The following is a 24519-nucleotide window of genomic DNA, read 5'->3' on the forward strand; positions in this document are numbered from 1 at the left end:
AACTGCAGTGATTTGGCCTGAGAATTGGAGTTTCACAGAATGAGACCTCCAGAAATCTGCACAGGAGACCCCTTCAAATAGTTACTGAATATAAGCTTCTTGTGTGTAGTGTGATTTCCATGCAGCCAGCTGAAAAAATAAGAACTCACGCAAAGCCCAGGGCCACTAGAATTGTAACCAGCCAGTGCGGGGCTTCTCTGTTAAATGCCCAGAACACCCAGTAGAGACCCCAGAAGAAAAACTTGTTTGTGGTAGGGCTACACCTGCCCTAGAGTAGATTCTATTAGACCCGCCCTAACAAAACTTAAAAACAAACCTTGAAACAATCCAGCTGACCTGTGATAATTTAACTACTTGCCGAAACAAACTCTGATGTTCTTTCAAGGAAAGTAACGAAATCCAGAAACTTAACAATGAACAATATTCATCGTGCAATCAGAAACTACTGAGTATGTTTCCACCAGTCACATCTGGGAGAATTTGGAATCCATGAGTCCAGACAGATAACAAGTAGGTAAGCAAATAAACATTAGAAAGGAGGATTCTTGCTTACAGTAGGATGCTGTGTGCCAACTGAGAAGCCTGCAGAATATCATACAAGTGTTCATGGGGCAAGAATCCTCAGAGACTGCTAACCCTAAGGGAGAATTTGATGACGAATACGATACTTGTCCAGTCTTAGAGTGTCTCCCTCACACTGCTTCTTAATTGCAAAAGAAAAGATCAGTAAATGTATAGTAATTGACCGATAGCTGGAGTGTGTAATCAGAATTCACACCACCAGTGAGGGGCAGTGGACACTGTGGGCTTCCACCTGTGATTCTCTGAGAAGGCCACAGCATCGCTAATGAGGTGTTCTGCCCTGAAAGGTATAACCTGAATCAATTCATGGAAAAACAAGAGAAAAACCCCCAATAAGAGACATTTTATTCTTTGAAAAATGACTGTGTTCTTCAAGGTGCCATTATCCTAAAAGACAAACACTGTGGAAGTACTTCAGATTAAAGAAGACTAGGGAGCTATGACAATAAAATGCAGTACCTGAACTATATGGGGGCCTGTAACAGTGGGGAAAAAAATGCTACAAAGTACATAATGGAGTCAACTGACCAAATGGAAAAATGGATGGTAGATTAGAAAAAGTAGAATACCAAAGTTATATTTATTGAAGTTGACAATGTTCTATGGTTATATAAGAGAAAATCCTTATTTTCAGGACAAACACCCTGAACTATTTATGGATAAATAGCACAGGGTACGTGACTTATTCTCGGGTGATTTAGAAAAAACATTATGATTAGACAAACAGATAACGAGAATAATATAGCAGATGGGGAAAATGTCAACGACAAGGTGAATCTGGGTAAAAGGTGGGTGCCCTAAGTACTATTTTTCTTCCTGCAACTTCTGCTTACACTTAAATCAATTTCCAAATAAGGGTTTGTTTGTTTCTTAATGCAGGATAATAACTATTACATCTGAGAAGAAGCAAACAAACAAAAAGCAAATGTGAATTGTAAGGAGAAAAATCTAAAAACCAAGCAGAGGAAAAAAAAAGACAACCCAGAGAATTACATTGATAAGACCAACTACTGACTTTTCATTTGAAACAATGTAAGCCACAACAACTTTTAAGTCCTGAAAAAAAAAATCTTCAAAAATCTACTTCCAACTCGAAGGTGAAAGAAAGCCTTTTTCAGGTCAACAAAACATGAGAGAATTTGTTGGCTGTCAGATCTGTACCGAATGAATGCTAAAAACAGTTCTTCAGGAGTCAGGGACATAGAACCAGGTGAAATCCTGGATTTATACCAAGAATTGAAGAGTATCAGAAACCATAAATACAGGGAAAATATGAAAGACTTATTTCCTTCTTGAAAACATGTCTTTAGAAAGCAGAATGACGCCACATCAGGTGTGTAGGAAGTACCAGGAGAAACAGGATGGGCACAGCGGGCCACACAGGAAGCAACACGGAGCATGAGGACAGCTGCATGGCTCAAGGGAAAGCTGAGCCAATTCTCCACATTCTTCCCCAAGTTCCTGTCAGCCCATGACTCTGTCTCCCCAGGTCCTCCCATGACCCCAATGCCCAGGCTTATGCTACCCAGAGCTTTCTCCTGCCATCCCTACCCACCCCTGCCCCACCTCCCACCTGTGGGTCTACCTTGCCACTCACTTTCCTTTACCCCCTTCTCTGAGAGCCACTCATTTTACAGATCTTATTGGCCTTTTTTCATTCAACGGCTTTCTAAACTGCATACTTTTCTATAATTCCTGAGGTTGACAAAAGTTTTCCCATAGGTTATATTTAATTTGGGACTATAAATATTTGTATTACATCCTTTTAAATAGGCTTTCACCAGTTTGTTTTTTTTTAAAGATTTCTTTATTTTAGAGAGAGAGGGAGAGAGAGTGAGAACACAAGTGGGAAGGACAGAGGGAGGAGAGGGGATCGCCAGCAGACTGCACACTGAACACAGAGTCTGACTGATGTCGGGCTTGATCCCAGGACCCTTGATCCCAGGATCCCAGGATCCCTACCTGATCAGGTAGATCACTACCTGAGCTAAAACCAAGAGTCAAGTGCCCCAGGCTTTCACCAGTTTTATGTAGAGGTATCCTTGACAGGGCTTCTAAATTTGAATTGTTTACAAATCACCTGGGTTCAGGGTCGATTCTGATTCAGGAAGTCTGACATAGGACCTGAATTCTACATTTCTAAAAAACTCCTGGGTTTTGCGCTGGCTGCTGGTCCTCAGGTGACATTTTGGTAGGAATGTCTTGGGCTCTTTTTTTCCTCCCCATCCCCTGTATGACCTTGATTTTGATTATTAACCCAAATTAATTCAAAATGTCACTGGCTTTGGTAAATGGCTACATGGTTGAGCTAAAACTATAAGCAAAATAACTAGTTTCATTAAAAAACATTTAATTATGTCCACTTGCAAAATATCTATGATAGGATTTCTTTGCTCAAAGGGCCAGATAGGGCTCTCTTTCTCTTTGAGAAAGCCATTACATGGTTCTGCTAAAAACAAAACAAAACAAAACAAATCAAAAAACCCAAACCTACCTAATCTGTTTCAAGGTTTTCTCAGGTCACTGTCCCTTTAGGTGACCAGCTCCATTGGTGGAGCTGGTATGTGAGCAGGAGAACGTTCATCTCCTTGGGAAGGAGAAACATCTTCTCTTGAATGAAAAAGAAAAAGCAGGAGGGTCCAAGATACACAACTGCCTATTAGGCCCTTCTCTTTTTTTTTTTTTTTTTGCCCTTCTCTTTCACTTGATCTTAGCCAAAAGGCCGAGAAGCGATGCCCTTCTCTTTCAGAAGAAATGAAACTGGTTTCTCCTCCAGAGACCAGCAGAAAAAGCTCAGAGAAGGGGCTAATGTAAACCGTGGACTTTGGGGGGCTGTGATGTGTCAGTGTGGGTTCATCAAGGGTACCAGTGTGTCCCTCCAGTGCGGGGTGGGGACTGTTGATAATGTGGGAGGCTGTGCATGTGTGGGAGCAGAAGGTACATGAGAAACCTTTACACTTTCCCCTCAGTTTTGCTGTAAACCTGAAACGACTCTTTGAAAAAGAAAAGGACGGAGTACTAAGTAAGAACAGTTGGAACTTTCTCTCTGATAACCTACAAATCAGGAGTGGATTCCTGGAAGCGAGATGGCTACAGGCAAGGCCCAGGGCTGGAAATGGTTATCCAAAGGGGAGAATTCAAAGGTTTCTTTTTAAAATAGAATAGGAAAAAGAAAAAAAAAAAACAAACACCAAAAACAGTTAGATGAAACCCAGATAAATGATGCTACCAAGTTTTTAGGTCTCCTTAAAAGTTCAATCTAAATTTTTTTTGTTTTTGCCCCTTCAAATGTGAATGACTTAAAAAGGTAAAAATAATAATGTGAAAGTGGAAAAAGTTGGCAGCCAGCACCTCACCCAAGTGTCCCAGGCTAACATCCCCTGACAGTGTGCCCCCAGGGGGCATGTCACCTTCATGTCTTCTTGCCTAAAACGCACAACCTCAAGCTAATCCCGAGAAAATAGACATGCGCTAGCTGAGGACATTCCAGAGAATGTCCAGGATTCCTTAAAAGTGCCACAGTCATGAAAGACAAGGGAAACCTGAAAAGCTGTCCCAGAATGAAGGTGGCAAGTGCAATGCGGTTCTGGATTGAGGCTGGAAAGGGGACATGAGTGGGGATTCTGATGAAATCTGAGTGAAGTCCACTGTTCTGTTGATGAGATTGTGCCCACGGGAATTTCTTAAATCTCGATCAGCGTACTCCAGTAATGCAAGATGTGAGGACCAGGGGAAGCAGGGTGAAGGCTGAACAGGACCTCACTGTGTTATTTTTTTGTAGGCTTTCTGTAAATCTAACATTATTTCCAAAAATTTTTCAATTAAAAATTAAAAATAAAATTTTTAATGAAAATTTTCAATTAAAAATTCTGTTAAAATTATCATTTATTATATTTAGAAAGTAAAGACCAGTTGCTACTTAGCATTTTCACTTTAATGTGAGTATATATTTTTGTAAAGATACAGTAATAGAAGCACATGCAAATACCCTTTTGGCTTACCTATACCTAAAGCCTCAGATGCCACCACCACAACCTGCTGGGCAGCCCGAGCTGTGGGCTGACGTCCCGGGAAGGCTGACCTTGCAAACCCAAATGGAAAGGCAGAGGCATTTTAAAAAAGCCACCACCTCATCAAGCTCTGGGAAACTGATCCTGAGGGACCGAGTGTGTGTGTAAAACATCACTTTGTATAACTCCTACAGGCACTTGCTTTCCAGAACGATGAAACAAAGAACAAAACGAAAGCTTTCCTTACAGAATCAAGAAAAACTAGGTTCTGGAGAGAACAAGCAATCCATGGCATCATGATGAGATTTTCTCCACGGGTCTCATAATAAAATTTCCCTATCCTTGGGACTCAATCTCTTTAAGAAAGAGCATGAACATTTCCCTGTATGGTGACAAGGACTTAGCTGATCGATACAGGCTTTCACTCCATCTCTGTGCCGCAAATCCATTAGAACCCAGGAGTGTGGCCTGGCTTCCAGGCAAAAGAGCCTAAAAGAATTCCTGATTGAAGTGGAAAAGCAGGTCTTGCCTTGTATCCACCCCAAAGTTCATTCTCAAGATTAACTGCATATTTGTCAAGCCACATTTCAACTCCTGTTGCAGGAAAGAAGTACTTGTTTGAAGAGTGTACCCGAGCTAATAACTGTAAAACGTTATATACTGCACAAATGAGTGTGGTTATTATGTCTTAGAATTCCTTTTAGGACATACTGTATAATATGTTAAAGAAATTCTAGCACTTTCATTTTAGAGACCTGATTCTTTTTAATCACCGGATAATATTTTCTACCTTTATATTGCTTTCTAATCTTACGAAGTGAATATGATATTTTTTTAAAGATTTTATTTATTTATTTGACAGACAGAGATCACAAGTAGGCAGAGAAACAGGCAGAGAGAGAGAGGAGGAAGCAGGCTCCCCGCTGAGCAGAGAGCCCAACGCGGGGCTCGATCCCAGAACCCCTGGATCATGACCCGAGCCGAAAGCAGAGGCTTTAAATCACTGAGCCACCCAGGCGCCCCTGAATATGATATTCTAATAAAAAATCTGCAATGACATGATATATCCCTTTTCCATTTTCACCAAAGTAACTTTTTTTCAAAAAAGAGCGAGGGGAAAAATCAGGAAACATATTATACCATGATCTTAAGTCTGTACATTTCCTCTGGGGTCTACTAGGGCCAGGATAATCTCCTATGGAGGAAGCATTATTTTTTTTTAACCACTGTGCACAGCAGGTGGCTTTGGGGTGGGTAGGATGGGGCACTCCACTCCAGATTTTAGCAACAGACTCACAAGGCAAACACCATGGATATCACATTCAGCTGCATGGCCGTGGCAATCACAGGGTTGACAAATTCCTCCGAAGAGTATTCCATCCACGCGGTAATAGCCAGGGAAGCAGGACTACAAGAGAGGGATGGGTGACACACGTGGGCAAAGGCAACCTTGCACATCATGCAGATCATTTTCTTGTCAATAGGCTAGGAGTATTACCTGCTCCATTTTCCACATGTAGAGAAATGTACTTCTTTTTCCCCCTGAACTTCTTTATTGAGGTATCATTTACATGCCATAAAATGCACCCATTTTAAGGATATGGTTCAATAATTTTTTTAGTAAACTTACCGAATTGTGCACGATCACCATAATCCAGTCCTCTTTTTTTTTTTTTTTTTTAGGGTTTATTTATTTGAGAGAGGGAAAGTGCACACGTGGGGGACGGGCAGAAAGAGAGGGAAAGAATCCCAAGCAGTCTCCCCACAGAGCATGGAGACCTACATGTGGTTGATCTCATGACCTGAGCTGAAATCAAAAGTGGGATACCCAACTGACTGAGCCATCCAGGCACCTTTCCTCATTTCTTTTTAAAGGTTTCTACCTTTAAAACCTAGTGGCTACCATCAAAACCTAGTGGCTCTCCACCTTTGTGGTATCCTGCCATAGTATTATCATGTAAATCTCATATAATCATGTAAAACTCAGTCCCTTAACCAGAGTTTCAATCAAGAGGACATTTTCCGCTCAACTTGATTTTGTTTTCTTTTCGGTAAGAGTTACTAAATATTACCATCAAAGTGCTCGAGGGTGGTCTGTGTCAAACCGCAAACATTACAGGCATGCTTTCCATGGTATCCAGCAATGCTGTCCCTGTCTGGGAGGAGCAGGGGGCCATCCCAGACAGTCCTTCCCATCATTCTCAGGATGACCTTGAGAACTATTCTATTTTATAGACGTGGAATCTGGAACATGGAACAGTTAGACCCCATGCCCACTGTGCCAATGGAAAGAGTCACACCTCCCAGACCTGTGGCCACACAGCCTCTCAGAACTGCCCCAGATATAAAACGGTGTTTCGAGTGCACACTGCAGAGTAATTACTTTGGAGGTCAACATACTCCCATGGAGCCATCAGAAGAGGGGTGTGGATCTGGTTTTTACTCTTGTAAAAAGTATTAAAATTGCATTTTCATCATATGAGTACATATACATGTGTTCATTCACACTGACCTTTTGTAAGTTCCCTTAATGCCGCCACGCAGCCATGCTCCCATCAAGGACAATGGGCTAGTCTACAGATGGGCACTGAGGGGGAGCTGCCTAGGGGCTGTGTGGTGGCTACAGAGCTCTTAAGAATTCTAGTTCCCACCTATAGCTGCCTGATTCCTTATTCAGTTTCTAATGAAAGAATGAGTTCTTCTGCCTGACAAAAACACTTAAAATTATGTGTTAAGCTTCGTGTGCTTCTTTGAGCCATTTTGTCCTAAGCACATTTTCCTCTGAACCCAGCAGACCTGGAGTTCTCCAGCCGCATCTGCTCACTGCTGCTCCCTTTTGGTCTAGCTGGCCTGGGCTTCTAATCATCTACTTCATCTACCCACCACAAGCCACACACTATTGAGGTAGCCTTAAGGTCATTTATCTGAGAAGCAAACAGGACTCAGGTCCAACAGATACTTCTTTGTCCTAAAAATATATGTTTTATATCTAAAAAAAAGTTCATGGGGTCAAAAAAGAAACAACCCTGTAAGATATTTCATTAAAAATCTACATTATGGGGGCGCCTGGGTGGCTCAGTGGGTTAAGCCGCTGCCTTCGGCTCATGATCTCAGGGTCCTGGGATCGAGTCCCACGCCGGGCTCTCTGCTCGGCAGGGAGCCTGCTTCCCTCTCTCTCTCTCTCTCTCAGCCTGCCTTTCTGTCTACTTGTGATCTCTCTCTGTCAAATAAATAGATGAAATCTTTAAAAAAAAAAAACTACATTATGAAGCACAGGCCAACTATTCATTGCAAAGTTATAATTGATAAAGATTTATAAAAACAACTCATAAGTTAAATGTTCTCACTTTGTAAAAATCATGGCCCCAATCTCACAGCCAAGGACAAGGGTTCATAATTATTGTCAGTCTTTCTTTTTTTTTAAATTTTTTTTAGGATTTATTCTTCTATTATTATTATTTTTTAAAGAGTTTATTTATTTGACAGACAGGGCTCACAAGTAGGCAGAGAGGCAGGCAGAGAGAAAGGGAGAAGCAGGCTCCTTGCTGAGCAGAGAGCCCGATTTGGGCTCGATCCCAGGACCCTGAGATCATGACCCAAGCTAAAAGCAGAGGCTTTACCCCACTGAGCCACTCAGGTGCCCCAATCATCGTCGGTCTTAAACACAAGAGAGGCAGGACCGTGTGGTGGTTAATGGGGAAGATGAAGCTTGGAACCCGACATGACTACTTCCTAGCTCTTTCCTACAGAAAGAGGTTAGAATTGTGCCAAATACATAGGAAGTCCTCGGCAGGAGAGAGTTATTATCGATATTTATGTCCAAATAGTTTCAAACTGTATTTCAAAAAAATTTTTTAGCAACAGATGACTTTTACTGGTGATAGCAAGTGTGTTTTCACACATTTCATTGTGAAGTAGAGTTCACCTCAGTTAACACAGCTAGGGTTCCTAAAAAGTCTCAAAACAGGCCTGGCTTGTCTCATGTTTTCTAGGTGTCATGCTGGTCAGATACAATCAAGTCCAATCCTCTTTAGAAATGCAAACTACAAGGGTGCCTGAGTGGCTCAGTTGGTTAAGTGGCTGCCTTGGGCTCATGTCTTGATCCTGGAGTCCCAAGATGGAGTCCCACACTGGGCTCCCTGCTCAGTGGGGAGTCTGTTTCTCCCGCTGACCTCTCCCCTCTCAGGCTTTTCCTCACTCATTCTCTCTCTCTCTCAAATAAATAAATAAAAATAAAAATCTTAAAAAAAAAAAAAGAAAAGAAATGCAAACTACAGCAGGGGCAGCGCAACTTTCTAGTTGACTAAAGCAAGAGGGTAGACTGAAGTTGGGCCATTTCCAGGTGTCCCAGAACCACCTCCCCCCAGAAGAGGCATCAGATTGCCTTAAACACTGACGTCCAATATTCCTATAGCCCCCCCAATGTCTGATCCAAATGGTAGGTTTCTAAAGTTAAAATTCAAGTGCGACTCATTGTATCACCTTTAATGTGCTTTTTTTCTCCTTAAGAAAGAACAGAAGGAAGGAGAGGGGGAGGGCAGAAGAGGAGCCTCACCTCACAGGAGATCCCTGCGTAGCCTTGGGGACATTCGCAGTGTTCCACCTCAGTGGCCAGGGCCAGGTCTATGACATTAGGGCTAGCTGTATCCAAAGAGACAGAATCCAACCTACCAATAGACAGAGGTCACCCCATGACTCAGACGCCCTCCTGCAAACAACAGCTAACACCTCGATGAAGGTAGATTCTTTAAAAAGTTCTGTTCAAACAAACAGGTTATGGGACCTTTGTAAGGAGCTACGGATTTTCACAGCAATATGATTTCTGAAAGCTGTCGGTATTGCCTGGAAGGCCTCTGCAGCATTTGAGACATTTGCAACATTCTCTGCAAAAAAGAGCAGGTGCCTAGACAGCCATGGAAAGGGTCTGATGTTGCCCAGTTGGAGCTGAAACGCTTCAGAAAGACTGACCCATTCAATCATCCTATCTCGAATAGAGAGATTGTTCCTAAATGTATAATCCTGTGTTTGTTTATCTGTGTCCAACGTGCATGCGTAGACTGGCATTGCCAGAAATTGACCTACTGGAAGTAATGACATGGCCAAGGATAGGAACATTAGCTTAAGTATACGGTAAAATCTAAGACCATTAACATCAGGAGGGTAAAAACCACATGCAAGGTGGTCCAGACAACTGTGAACTTATCAGGCATTTCTCAGAAAACCGCCCTGAAGGTTTCCGATCCTGACCTCAAGATGATCTCCTACTGAGGCATGTTTGTCATGGACAACTATTGTACATCTTCACTAAAATTGTAATAAAAGTATTTTTTAAGACAACCAGTTCCATTAGCTGTGCTCTTGAAATAATCAAGTAAAATATACTGCACTGAAAACACATCATTCTTAATAGATGAAGATGAGATTAAGGACCCTCCCCACAAGCTTTCCCTTTCTCTCAATACATACCTGTAAAGAGCCCTTTTTGCAGAATTGTAGTTGGCTCTGATCAAAAGATGCGTCACATTGGCAAGGACAGTCATCAGCTGGTCGCGATCTATCTCCCTTTTTTTATTAAGATCTCGGAAGTTCTCCGGCACAAGTCTGACCACGTTCAAGTACTCTTCATAGGGTTGTAATGACAGCCCCTCAGCCTGGGTGCTTAAAGTGAGTCCATTTCCCTAATATTTAAAACAAGAGGGAATGTATTCATAATTCAACTTCATGATCAAAAAATAAAATTGTGTTTGTATTCAACAATGTGGCTTTTAATTTGTGCTTAGGTTCTCAGGCCGAAGGTGTAATCGTGTCTGTAAATCTTGGTCCAGAATGACTGCGGGGAGGTGTTTCATCGTATTCCCCTCAGAGGGATTCAGAGAATAAATCTAGGGTTGGGTCCTGCACTGGGATCTCAGGAGAGAAGCAGCATGTGTGTGCCACAGTTCCCCTACACCCCTCATCTTTAACTGAAGAGCAAAAGTAGAAAAGCATATGAAGATACCTCTAGCTTTCCCTAAAACGGCCATTCACCAAAATACCTTATGTCATACTCTTCCCACTTGCTGCAGACTGGACACGGGGGTGCACATCAAGGTGCCAGGAGATAAGGATGCCCGGGTGGCTCAGTAGTGGCTTAGTGTCTGCCTTCAGCTCAGGTCATGATCCCAGGGTCCTGGGATCAAGTCCCATGTTGGCCTCTCTGCTCAGCAGGGAGTCTGCTTCTCCTTCTCTTTCTGCCCCTCCCTCAAACCCCCTGCTTGTTCTCTTTCTCAAATAAATAAGTAAAATCTTTAAAGAAAAATTAAAAAATCAAGGGGGCGGGGGGGGGGGGGTTGGACACTGCTGACTAGAACCTGAGGTGGTTTCTTACCTTTGGGAAAATTTCCAGTGAGGCTGAGCTAGGTCCTTGAGCAACGGGGGAGGAGGAGAGTGAGAGTACAGAGTTAGGGACAGTGGCTGAGGACAGAAATGGCAACTCGTCTCCATCCCCACACTGCCAAGCACTGCCGCTTAAGCATTCACGTGGGAGGCAATGTGGCAGGAGATGACAGAGGGAGGACTCAGAGGGCTGACAGGGGACTGCCAACATCAGGGCTAACATCGGTCCCCCTTTTCAACTGAAAAGCTGGGTCAGCTTCAGGGATGGAGGGGCAAGCCACATGGGCTGTCCTGAGGCAGCTCTGGGATGGGTTCAAAGAGAATTGTCACATTAGGTCTCGGTGATGTCCGGACCAGTCAAAGCCTTGCTGAACAGCCACCTGGCCCTGGGCTCCCTGCTACTAAGCCCTCCCTCAGCCACTCGGAGTCACAAAGTGTCCCTCGGCTAAGCCCTTCTACTCTACAGCAAAGCAATGTGAAAGCAAGTACCTTAATGATGACATCAGCGTGAGACATGAGGTCTCCATCCACTGTCTCCACGGGAATATCGTAAGACACCGTGTACTTGAGGAAGCCACCAAATGCAGTCAGCTGAAAAAGGTAAGCGAGAGTGAACACGGAGGGTCCATGACCACAGTCCCTCCGAAAGAGGAAGTGGTGGCCAGGATCCGTTGGGAAACCACCTGGCTGCAAGGTGTCCGAGGGGCCACAGCACATAAGTAAGTCTGCAATAAGGCAGCAAAAAGAAAGTCTATTATATTATAATATTGTTTAACCAATATTACCAAAATACAGGATGTGATTTAAAGGTAGAGAAGGAAGATGTGCTCCTTCGTAGAGAGCCCAAGGTGAGTGAGCCCCAGTTTCTGTGAATCGCACAGGAGAAGGTATTTCACTTAAACCCTTTCTGGGTTAGGAGTTAGATCTACGATGATAATCCCAATATTCTGACCTCATTGCTCTGCTTGCAGAAGAATAATAAAGGGGGCGCCTAGGTGGCTCAGTGGGTTAAGCCTCTGCCTTCAGCTCAGGTCATGATCTCAGGGTCCTGGGATCAAGCCCTGCATCAGGCTCTCTGCTCAGTGGGGAGCCTGCTTCCCCCTCTCTCTGCCTGCCTCTCTGCCTACTTGTGATCTCTCTCTCTCTCTCTGTCAAATAAATTAAAAAAAAAAAGAAGAAGAAGAAGAACAAGTCTCATCAGCTAAAAGAAGGGCTAAAGGTTTTTCCTCCTGGTCATATCCTTTCATGTAAAATGGAGATTTTCTTCATGACAGATGTGTGACAACAACACGAGGTTCAGAATCCAGTCTCTGAACCATAAAATCAGAAAAGTGATCTTAATAGAAAAAAATCATTAACCTTTGGTGATAAGATCCTATTATAAATAGAGCACACCTTCTAGGATTATAATTTGAAGGGAAAAATAATCATTTTCAAAATAAACACTACTTAAACCTAAATCTACATAAAATCTAAATAAAATAAGTTATGAAATTAAAATATGACCAACAAATGGAAACTTTCCAAGCTATAACACCTGCACTGTGATGAAACACATACCGTTACTTCAAAACAAACCAAATGCACAGGAAAGGGGAGCATGGAGCTTGATAGATTGCATTGAGTATATTTTCAGATCATCAGAATCTGGACGGAAGTGGCAATATTAGGGGTGCCTGGGTGGCTCAGTAGGTTAAGCGTCTGCCTTTGGTTCAGGTCATGATCCTAGGGTCCTGAGATCAAGCCCCACATTTGACTCCCTGCTCAGCAGGGAGTCTGTTTCTCTCTCTCTCCCTCTGTTCCTTCCCTCTGCTTGTGTTCTCTCTCTCTCTCTCTCTCTGTCTCAAGTAAAAAAAAAAAAAAAAAGAAGAAGAAAAGAAAAGAAAAAAAGAAGAAGCAGAATGACTGGTGAGGAAGAAGGGGACAATGGCAGGTTAAATCCTATTAACCAAATTTCCATTTTGTAGAATCACCATTTTGCATTTTCTTAAAATGAGAAGCATCCTGTCTGTTACTAAACGGGAATGTTAGGTGAGAAATGGTCCATCTTGATAATGAAGCTGGCAGGACCCCAGCCCCACTGCCCAGCCTGTCCCGCCTGAGTGCCTTCTACACGCCGGGCTCTGGGGCTAAGGTAAGTACAGGGCTAACTAAACAAAGCAGGAATGCTCCCCACGCTTCACAAAGCCCCAAGTCATTGATCCAGGAATGCAGAGGAAAGCAGAGAGCCTGTCATGGGAGGCGGGGACAAGACTTCCTTCAACAGAGCACCCATGACCCATGTGGCCAAGAATAAAGTTCACAGTTTAATAATGATGGAATAAAGTCACACAAGGCTAAGCCAGACCATGTGAGTTGACTTAAATTCCCAACAGAAGTTCTTTCTTAATGTGCTCTGAGATCTTTGCCCAAGATGTCACTCCCGGTGATGGCCCTACCTTATTTCCGAGGTAGGCCTCTGGGGCTGACCAGTAATACTTGGAAGTCAGCCTCTGTGAGACCACCGTGTTGTTGATGCTGATCCAGTGATGCCCACCCAGCGCGTCTTGCTGAGATGGGATCTTGCTTGGACTGACCAGGTCAGTGACCAGCCACCCAGACATATCTCTCACCTTAAAAAAAGATTCAGAATTTCAGAACATGCAATAGAAGTCCCCTGAGATGTCACCCAGTGCAGGGCTAACATTCCTACAGTGAAGAAGTAGACCCAGAGACCTTCTTAGGAACAAAGTCAATACCCTGTAGCCATAGACCCACACGACTTGCAACCTTTCTACTTGTCAAAGGACCAAGAACATCTGAGAATGAGTCAAATTCTCCCCAGATCCCCAGATCAGTTATAAGCAAGTGAGCGAGCAGAACTGTCAAGGTCATGGATATGTATTTTAGATTTAAAAAAAAAAAAATAGCAAAGACCTTAATAGGTGCACTGAACAAAATGTCTTTTGCTAACTCTGATTTCTTCATCATTGCTTCCTGCTTTTTACCAAAAAGCTGAAAATTGTCTAAAAATAACCTTCAGATCCTATCTTCCTAATTTGTCATCTATAAAGACATGATAAGCCATTACCCCAGCATGATAGCCACAGGGATTCATCTTCCTTTTCAGGTACTGTTTGGGGTTCCCACTCCCTCCCCCATGTTGCTCCCACTCCTCACCAACCTGCCAGGGAGGGAGGAAAAGAAGAGACAGGGACTAGCATGCCCCCCTGCTAACACACACCCTGAATACAGTTCTCCTGAGATGGTCATGGGGAGGCCAGGTGTTTACAACAGATGAGCCCTGTACCCTGGGGTCCACCCTAACCTCCAGCCATTCCACTGGCCTCCCAGGCACCCTTTAGCATCCCCCCAGGACTCCCCATTCCCAGAACAACTGAGGATACCTTGCCTGCCCTCATACTCCCTATGTCACTTGTTGTTGTTCCTACTCTCACCAGGTTCCCTGAGCTAGAAAATTCTCCATGGCCCCATGTCCTGATGAGCTCCCCAGCCTGGGACCAGTGTGGAGCAGTGGGCCCAGAGCTCACCTTTGTCACCACACCCAGATGCACTTCCCTACAGAAAACACTGAAACAACATACATTCTACAATACAATAATAACATCCTATTGTTTGGATAGGGAAATGTATGTAGGAACAAATACATGACCAAGGAAGAAACTTTTGTGATACTGTAGTAGCGGGCTGCCTCTGATCCGTGCCCATGTCATTCTAAATGGCTGGGAGTGGTGGTACAGGGAAAGGCAGCCCCCATGCTTTAGAACACAGCTCCCAGATTGCTCATTTGAGGTGGCACGCATCTTAAATCCGGGCTCTGGGAAGGTACCCGCACCTGACTGATGGACCAAGAAAGGCTGTCGCAGACATCAGAAACACCAAAGCAGAAGCACTCTGAGCAGCCCTCAGGGTTTCTCTCCTTCAAGTTATAGAATCCTGGCTTGCAGAGGTCACAATTGTCTCCCTCAACATTTTCCTGCATGGAGTAGAGAGAAGATTAGCTTTGAAACCAGTGTGTCTAGGTAGGTAGAATAAAGTGGCATTAACATGACATTAACAAGAAAGGTGTTTGCAGAGAAACAGGTAAGAAAATAGATGCTCCAAGGAGATGTATAGCCTCATGAAGTCATTATTTCCAGAGCAGATATTTTTGAAATTATGACCACTTAATTTTATAGTCAAGAATGAGGGTCAAGAGGGGCGCCTGGGTGACTCAGTGGGTTAAAGCCTCTGCCTTCGGCTCAGGTCATGATCCCAGGGTCCTGGGATCAAGCCCTGAGTCGGGATCTCTGCTTAGCAGGGATCCTGCTTCCTCCTCTCTATCTCTCTCTCTGCCTGCCTCTCTGCCTACTTGTGATCTCTGTTAAATAAATAAATAAAATCTTTAAAAAAAAAAAAGAATGAGGGTCAGGATCCCAGAGCTCAGTCATTTATATTGAAATGACTTTTATTGTATTGCTTGGTTCTAAATCTTCCGTTTTCGTGATCTTTTGAGAATTTTAAAGCCTGAGGAGGGTATATATTTGTCTTATTAATAAGTGCTCAAGATTATTTTCAGTCACTTATAACATATGCTTAAGACCCTGCGTACATGGGAAGAAGCACAGAAGATATAATGGGAAGTCCAACAAGTCATGGTTATTATGGGGAAACGGGTATTAATATCAGATAGCAAAAGATCCCCACCTCCCTGTTACCTAACGACTGATTTTTATCACTGTCCAATTCCTTTTTAAGAGAAATCCAAAATAATATCTCTGTCTTTAATTAATATTTTTATAAATTTAGTATTTATCTGCTTCTCCTTGAAACATTAAGCTGGACCAGAATGTCAGATAATGTCCCAGGCTTAAGAAATGCAGTATTTGGTTTCACCTCGGAAGTCACAGAAATGCCTCTGGAATAGACAGCCATTGCCCAGAAAGCAAAAAAAGAAAGAAAATTGGGTGCCCATCTAAGGCTAAGGACAAGGACTGTGACAGAACATCATGCTTCTCAGGAAGGTACAGGAAGGAGACTTCTACTTAAACCTTGCTGCTTTGCTCGAGAACTGATTGCCTGAGCCTGTGGGCTGTGTTGTTTTCTTAGGACACCTCAAAGGAAACTCAGGGTCGTCTTTAACCTGCACACGTACCTTACAGAGACAAGGCTCTGAGCATGGGTCCTCGTTCACACTCCCAGCCCGACTACACTCACAGCGGATGCAGGCTGGGTAAGCCTTGTAACCAAACTGGCAGCGATCACATTTTTCTCCTGCATAGCCTTCCTTGCATGGGCATTGACCTGGCCGCTTCCCTGGGAAGAAAAGGATGGCAATGCCCAATAGTAGAGCAAAAATGTTAAGGCAGGGGTTGGGAAACTATTTCTCTAAAGGGCCAGAGATGAAATATTTCAAGCTTTGTGGCCAGAAATCTCTGTTGCAATTACCCAACTCTGCCCTAAGTGCCTGGGACCAGCCACACATAATACCTCAACAGATAGGCATAGCTCTGTTCCAATAAAACTTTATTTACAAAAACAGGGGGTGTACCAGATATGGCACATAGATCACAGTTTAACTTGGTTTAAAAAAAGAAAACAGAGATGAAAAACAGAGGCTGGTGGGAATGCCCAATGGTGCCATGACTTTGGAAAACAGGGCACATGATATGATGAACACTGGTTGTTAAACACAAGTAATAATGATTGAACAGGACACCTAAAGCTAAGGATGCCCTCTATGATGGTTAATTGAATTTAAATAAAAAATTAAAAAAAAAAAACAGAAAGGAAAGCAGTTTGGCACTTCTTCAAAGTATGAAGCATGTTACTCTATGACCCAGCAATTCCACTCCTAACCATTTACCCAAGAACAATGAAAACATACATCCACAAAAAAAGTTAGACACGAATGTTTGTAGCAGCATTACTTGTAATGACCAGAGTGGAAACAAATGAAATACCCATCAACTGATGAATGGCTTATAAAATGTGGTACATACATATGATAGAGTAGTATTCAGAAAAGAAAAAAAAAAAAGGACCAATGGAGGCTACAGCATGGATAAATTTATACAAAATGTCCTGAATAAGCAGCTCCATGGGCAGAAAGTAGATCAGTGTTTGCCTAGCACTGGGGCAGAGGGCATGGAGGGAAATGGGAAGTGATTACCACAGGGAAGGGGTTTCTTATGGAGTGATGAAAATTGTCTAGTAGTAGGCTGTGTTGATGGCTGCACACACAAATATACCCCAAAACATTGAATCCTATACTTTAAATGGGTGAATTGTATGTTAGTGAACTGTATCACAAAATAAAAAAAATTTTTTTGAAAGCACAAGGGAAATGATAAAGGGCAATGAGCACTACTTTTGCTTTTAACACCAGCTCTGAAATTTCCTAGTTGTGTAACCTCAGCCAGGTTTCTTAACTGCTTTGAGTTACAGCTTCCTTGCCTATAAAATGTGTTAAATAATTTCTATCTGCTCTGGTTGAATGTTTAAATGGTGTATTTCTAAAAATGAACCCAATCAAGGGTAATTGTCACTACAATCACCATCATCCTCATTATCATTAGCATCCCATTACCAGTCACTGGGAAGGATTAATTCAATTGTGTAAATTACCCCCTGCATTGCGGGTGGGCTCCACACTTGGCAAACCCTTCCCTGCTGGTCAGTATCCACTTTAACTGATAGTGACCGAGAATTTAATGAGGTCACAGAAGTCTTTGAACAGATGCAACCTTTTCAGGAGATTGTGGTATTTGCAAGTCCTTTGCCAGTTTTTGCAACATAAAGAACACTGACATTTACAAAGTCAGCAGGAGAATTTGTTTGCTTTGCTGGATGATGTATGCAAAAGCCTTGTGAGTGTCTTCTAAGAGCTAAAGAGAGGGATTGCTATTTACTGTGTTCCCCATATGGCTTTAAACTGAGACTTATTTCTTCTCTCATCAAATGCTCAATTATCTGCTCAATTATCTGCTCAAATGTCATTCCATCACCTCAAGATTGCCCTCTTTACACCCCACCTCCCTCCAATCATCACTCCTAATTTTGCTTCATGCCCATAGCATTCATCCCTACCGGAGTTATACTATGCATGTATTTCGTTGAGTGTCTGCCTGTGAGCAGAACTTTTGATCATCTTGTTCAAGCACATATTCCTGGGCCCTAAAAAATTGCTGGCCACACAGTAAGTAAGTTGATAAGTATTTTGTAAACAAAAGAATCGGTAGAGAATCATATCATCTGATTCTATCCAGTGATGATAGTTCCACCAAGTACAAATGTTCCACGTAACACCCCCCCCCCCCCGCCAAAAATCAATTCAAGCACAAGAACGAATCAAGGAGCTACCTTTGTGTAAGTCCGATTGGAGCTCATCTTTAATACAGACTGAACTGAGGGACCCAAAAGGGTCACAGTCACAGGGACGACAAGGGTTGTCTTCATAAGGAGACACCTGAAAGGCAGAGTTTGTCCTGGATTATCTTACTAGAATGAATGGCAGTATTAGCAATAATATCAACAATAATACCAATGACAAGTTATTGGTTTTTTATTCAAGATGTGACTATTATAGTGATTTTGTATACCCAGGGAGTGTAGGTCTCAGGAAAATAATGTGAGCTCAAGACAGAAAGCCCCAAATGTTTTTGGATGGGACAGCAGCCAGTGTCATTAGTAAGGTGCCTTCCTTCTCCATGATCACTGTTACAGGGCTCCCCTTGCTCCTCTATCTCTCACAGCCACGTATAACTGTCACCTAGACCAGACCTCTGTAGGACCCAGGTGATAACTACTTATCAGGTCAGCAGAGGATGGACCAAGCACTCCCTACGGGCAAGATACAGCTGCGATAGTTTTTGGCTGACTCTTCACATTCACAGTTAGTATTACAAAACCAAGACTACACAGACAGTAGGGCCCCAAATCCAAGTTAAATTAAAAAGTGAGCATCCTACTCTGATTAGGAAAACAGGACAGACTGGATAGGAAGTGGATATCTGAAAAAGGCTACTAGGAGAATAAGAATATAAAGGAAATATTACAGAAGGAAACGAGTTTCCAATATTGGAGGTGACCATTAGCAAAATCTCTTTTCCATTTTGGAAAGACAATGAAATTCAGCTCTGGTGAAGAAACACTCTTACCTTGTATGGTCTATAATATAAACACTCTCACCTTGTATGGTCTATAATATCCATCAATACAGGTCTCACAATTGATCCCCATGGTATTCTGCAGGCAATTGATGCAAACCCCGCCTCCTTGGAACTGTCCAGCAGTATTCAAACTCCTCCTCTGACTGGCAACACTTTCATCATAGTAACAGTCTTGGGCTTTATTGTGACAATTACATTCTAGGAGAATTTGAACATCTCAATTAATGTATTTATTAAGTCCTATATAAAGAAAACCCTTCCCTCCCTAAGTAAGTTTCTAGGACCGTAAATTAAATCAAAATTCCAGAATAAGTAAATTTAACAGATTATGGGCAATCTTACGGAGGACGATTGGGAGTAGACATCAAAATTATACACAAGCATACCCACTTGACCCCTCAACTTATCTTCTGGGATCATAATCCCACAGAAACACCTGCATTTATGAATGATGTCTACAGGCTTGATCATCACACTGCTGTTTGTGTTAACAGAAGACTGGGAACAACGGAACTATCCATGGATGGGTAGCTCTTTTAATTACATTGCATCCATTTAATGGAATTCAGTGGTACTGGTTTTAAAAACAGCATTCCAATAGAGAACAAACTGGTGGTGACCAGAGGGGAGTTGGGTGGAGGGAAGGGTAAAATAGGTGAAGGAGATGAAGTCACGCTCATCCTCATGAACACTGAGTAATAAATATATCGTATACCTGAAAGTAACATAACACTGTGTGTTAATTATACTGGATTGAAAGAAAAATAAATAAATAAAAAAATAAGAACAGTGTTTCATATTGCTAACATGGAAAGATTTTCAAGACATACTGTTAGCTATAAAAGCAATGTATAGAATGATAGGCATAGCATGTCAGGTCCCATGTAGGAACTACGGTGGGGGGAGGAATATGTTGATGTATGTTTTATTTGCATAAAAATTTCAGGAAGAACATAATAAGAAATAGTAAAAAGTAGGATGGATGGAGACAGAGTGGAAGTAATACTTTTCCCTACATATTGTTTATATATTGGTGGATGCTGGAATCGTGTGAATATATCGCTTACTTAAAAATTAAATCCAAAAAAATTAAATCCAAATTAATAAAGAATACATTCACATATGGGAAGTGGAAACCAAAATAAAATGGCAAATCCCTAAAGATACACGTGGGCCTTAATATTTTAAATCATTTTCAAGTAATACATCACTTTGGGAATTCTTTGAATATGTAAGAGAACGAGTTACATACTAGTCAAAATGTCAAGTCATCATCAGAGTAAGCCTATTAAGAAGGAAAAACGCTACATCCTTCCATTCTCAGGAGACCTACTTTCGCATGTGTTCCCGGCAGAAACGGTGCCGGGCCGCCAGGGCTGCTGGTGGTACCCCGGGCAACACCGGCTGCAGCTCTCTCCACAGGTGTTATGCTCACACTGACACTGTAGTCTCTAGAAATGGGAAATACAAAATGACATCTGGAAATTAACCTGCATAATTTTTGTAACTTCATTTGTAACAGAACTGATCACGGTCACATATCCAGCATGGCGGTAACCCTGAGGACATATGGCTCCAACAGAGCGTGGAGGCATTCATTGTTGGAGGAAAATATATGCACGTGACCTGGTTACAAACACAAGTGAGAGAGAATAAAGCAGAACTAAAACTGAAATGGGCTCATGAACAAAAAGTTTTCCAAATAAGATGCACTGATATTCAGGGTTTATAAGCCCCTCCTAAACACTTTGTTGATCTGCCTCGTTTTCAGCCTCAATAGAGGATAATCCTACTCGAGAGTCAGCGAATTACAAAGACTGGAGGGGGACGGAATACCAAGTCGCTTCATATAAGTTGTTTAAGAGGAAACAGCGTGTCATATTATTCACTTATTATTATGCTAAAATGGGTAAAATTGATTTTCTCTTGATTTAGTATCACAAACATGGAAGAGGGACAAAATGGGAGGAAAGGAACCATTCTTTTAAAAAAAAATAAGCATAAATTATATAAATTATAACTGCATGGTTTTTGCTTGACAGTCTTATACAGAAAAGAGCTTCAAAGATCATACACAGAACTATATACTTGAAAATGGTTAAAATGGTAAATTTCATGTTATGTGTATTTTACAACAAAAAAATTCATAGTACATATTTAATTAGAAATACATCACCCAAACGAAAAAAATAAAAGAAATAAAAGGCATCGAAACTGGTAAGGAAGAAAGAAGGCATGTTACTATATACGGAAACCCCAAAGACTCCACCAAAAAACTACTAGAACTAAAAAATGAATTCAGTAAAGTTGCAGGAAGCAAAATTAACCTACAGAAATCTGTTGCATTGCTATGCACTAATAATGAAGCGGCAGCAAAGGAAATTAAGAAAGCCATCCCATCTACAATTGCACCATAAACAATAAAACATCTAGGAGTAAACTTACCCAAAGAGGCGAGAGAACTGTCCTCTGAAAACAATAAAACACCAATGAAAGAAATTCAAGAGGACGCAAAAAAATGGAAAGAAATTCCACACTCGTGGGTTGGAAGAACTAATGCTGTTAAAATGCTTGTACTACTCAAATAAATCTACAGATTTAATGCAATCCCTACCAAAACACCAACAGCATTTTTCACAAAATTAGAACAAACAATCCTACAATTTGTATGGAACCATAAAAGACCTCAAATAGCCAAAGCAATCTGGAAAACGAAAAATAAAATCGGAGGTATTGCAATTCCGGATTTCAAGTTATATTACAAAGTGGTAGTAATTTAAACAGTATGGTACTGGCATAAACACAGACATATAGATCAATGGAATAGAATAGAAAACCAAGAAATAAACCCAGAATTATATGGTGAATTAAGCTTTGACAAAGGAGGAATGAATATACAAGGAGAAAAAAATATCTTCAACAAATGGTGTTGGGAAAACTGGACAGTTACATGCAAAAGAGTGAAACCGGACCACTTTCTTTTACCATACACAGAAATAAATTCAAAATGGATTGAAGACCCAATGTGAGACCTGAAACCATAAAAATTCTTGAAGAGAGCACAGGCATAATTTCTCTGACATGGGCAATGGCAACATTTTTCTAGATATGTCTTCTGAGGCAAGGGAAATAAAAGCAAAAATCAACTATTGGGACTACATTAAAATAAAAAGTTTCTGCACAGCAAAGGAAGCCATCAACAAAACTAAAAGGCAACCTATTGAATGGGAGAAGACATTTGCAAATGACACACCCAAAAAAGAGTTAGCATCCAAAATATATAAAGAGCTGATCCAACTCAACACCAAAAACAAATAATCCAATTAAAAAATGGGCAGAAGACAAAAAAAGATATTTTTCCAAAGAAGACATCCAGATGACTTACAGACAAATGAAAAAATGCTCAACATTACTCATCATCAGGGAAATGCAAATCAAAGTTACAATGTGATATTCCTTCACACTTGTCAGAATGGCTAAAATCAACAATACAAGGGATGAGGATATAGAGAAAGGAGAAGAGGTTACACCTACACTCCTGGTGGGAATGTACACCGGTGTAGACACTGGAAAACAGTGTGGAGGTTCCTCGAAAAATCAAAAATAGAACTACTCTATGATCCAGCAAACGCACTACTGGGTATTTACCCAATAAATATAAAAATGCTAATTCCAAGGGGGTACTCGTACCCTATGTTTACTGCAGCATTATTTATGATAGCCAAACTATGAATGCAGCCCAAGTGACTGTCAATAGATGAATGAAGAAGTGCTATCCTCTATACAATGGAATATTACTCAGCCATAAAAAAGAATGAAATCTTGCCATTTGCAACATGGATAGAGCTAGAGAGTAAGTCAGACAATGACAATGACAAATACCATATGATCTCGCTCATATGTAGAATTTAAAAAGAAAGAGAGGCAGAGGCACACCAAGAAACAGACTCTTAGTCATAGATAACAAACTGATGGTTATCAGAGGGGAGGGGTATGGAGTAGGGAAGATAGGTCAAATAGTGATAGAGATTAAAGAGTATGTTATCATGATAAAAAAATCTTCTTTGGGCTGGACAAATGAGGAAAAAACAAACAAACAAAAGAAATATATCTTCCAAAGAAAGTAGAATAAATTTGGTCAAAAAAATGAAACCAGTTAAATTACCTGAAAAATTTTTTTTGCAACATGATTTCATACCTTTCAACATCTGACTTGAGTAAAGAAAAAAAAATAGTAAGGCAAACACTGTAGCTATAACTCGTCTTTTAAAGTTTAATAAACTGTAAAATACTGGAACTCACCTTTGTAGTTTCATCCCAGGGGCAGCTACTGGCATGTCCATAACAAATACACATTCCTCCAACAGAAATGTCTTTGATTGAATAGTAATACTAAGGAAAAAGAAAGTGACAAACAGAAATTAAGGCCTCTTTTATTTCAGTTCAAAGAAAATGCTGGGTTCTCCAACATACAGCTCAGCTGTTACGGGTAACCTAAAAAATAATTTGATACACCTTTTAAATTATACTTCATGCACAAAATCGTTGTGTTGATTTTAAACAAAAAGTGCCCCAATGAGCTCATCAACAGAAACCAAATGAATCTAAAAGAAATTCTGAACTCGGCTGCACCTCATACCAGCCAGTCATATTCAAAACCCATAAAAAACACTGAATGCAGCACTCTACAATTGAATATAGTACTTTATACAAAAGATAACAACTCATGACCAAGTAGAATTTTCCCCCAAAATGCAAAGTTCGTTCAACATAGGAAGATCAGTAAATGTAAATCACCATATTAACAGGATAAAGGAGAAAAAAAATCATTTGATCATTTCTATAAATTCACAAAAAACGTGTTACAGACATGTTTACCACCATTCATTTAAAAAAAGCTGGCAGGCCAGTAAAAGAATCTGTTCAGACCTAATAAAGGGAATCCATGAAAACCTGAGAGCTAGCAGTGAAAGATTAAGTGCTTTCCTCTCGCAGTCTGCTCTCATCATTTCCATTCCACATCTATGGGAGGTCCCATCCAGTTCAATAATGCAAGAAAAAAGAAATCAAAGACAGAAAGAGTGCATGGTATGGCCAAAATCTCATTATTTGTAGATGATATTATTGTGTACTTGGGAAACTCTAAAACAAACAAACAAAAAAAACCTACTAGAAATAATCTGTGACTTTAACAATTTAGCAAAAGTAATATGCAAAATCAATCAACAAAAATGGGCTGTATTTTTACACATTAGCAATGGAGAAACAGAAAATAAAATTTAGAAAGCAATCTATTAAGGCTAACAGACAAAAATGTATATTAAGAATAAGCTGAATAGGAGGAGGAGTCAAGATGGCGGAGAAGTAGCAGGCTGAGACTACTTCAGGTAGCGGGAGATCAG

At 41.2% G+C, this 24519-nt stretch overlaps 1 protein-coding gene across 2 annotated transcripts in view; it reads right to left on the minus strand.

The window, feature by feature from the left end:
• Window positions 1-24519, minus strand: part of LAMA1 (laminin subunit alpha 1) — a 163529-nt gene that overhangs the window by 75966 nt on the left and 63044 nt on the right. For both annotated transcript variants that reach the window (XM_047698103.1, XM_047698104.1), the window contains exons 6-16: window positions 23420-23509; window positions 20451-20568; window positions 19137-19315; window positions 18309-18414; window positions 16102-16262; window positions 14803-14943; window positions 13406-13579; window positions 11457-11558; window positions 10059-10270; window positions 9148-9259; window positions 5890-6000 (exon numbers count right to left, since the gene is read on the minus strand). In XM_047698103.1, coding sequence (XP_047554059.1) covers window positions 5890-6000; window positions 9148-9259; window positions 10059-10270; window positions 11457-11558; window positions 13406-13579; window positions 14803-14943; window positions 16102-16262; window positions 18309-18414; window positions 19137-19315; window positions 20451-20568; window positions 23420-23509 — 1506 coding nt within the window. The remainder of the gene's footprint in view (window positions 1-5889; window positions 6001-9147; window positions 9260-10058; window positions 10271-11456; window positions 11559-13405; window positions 13580-14802; window positions 14944-16101; window positions 16263-18308; window positions 18415-19136; window positions 19316-20450; window positions 20569-23419; window positions 23510-24519) is intronic.

Source organism: Lutra lutra, chromosome 12 (genome assembly GCF_902655055.1).
Source record: "Lutra lutra chromosome 12, mLutLut1.2, whole genome shotgun sequence".
NCBI lineage: Eukaryota > Metazoa > Chordata > Mammalia > Carnivora > Mustelidae > Lutra > Lutra lutra.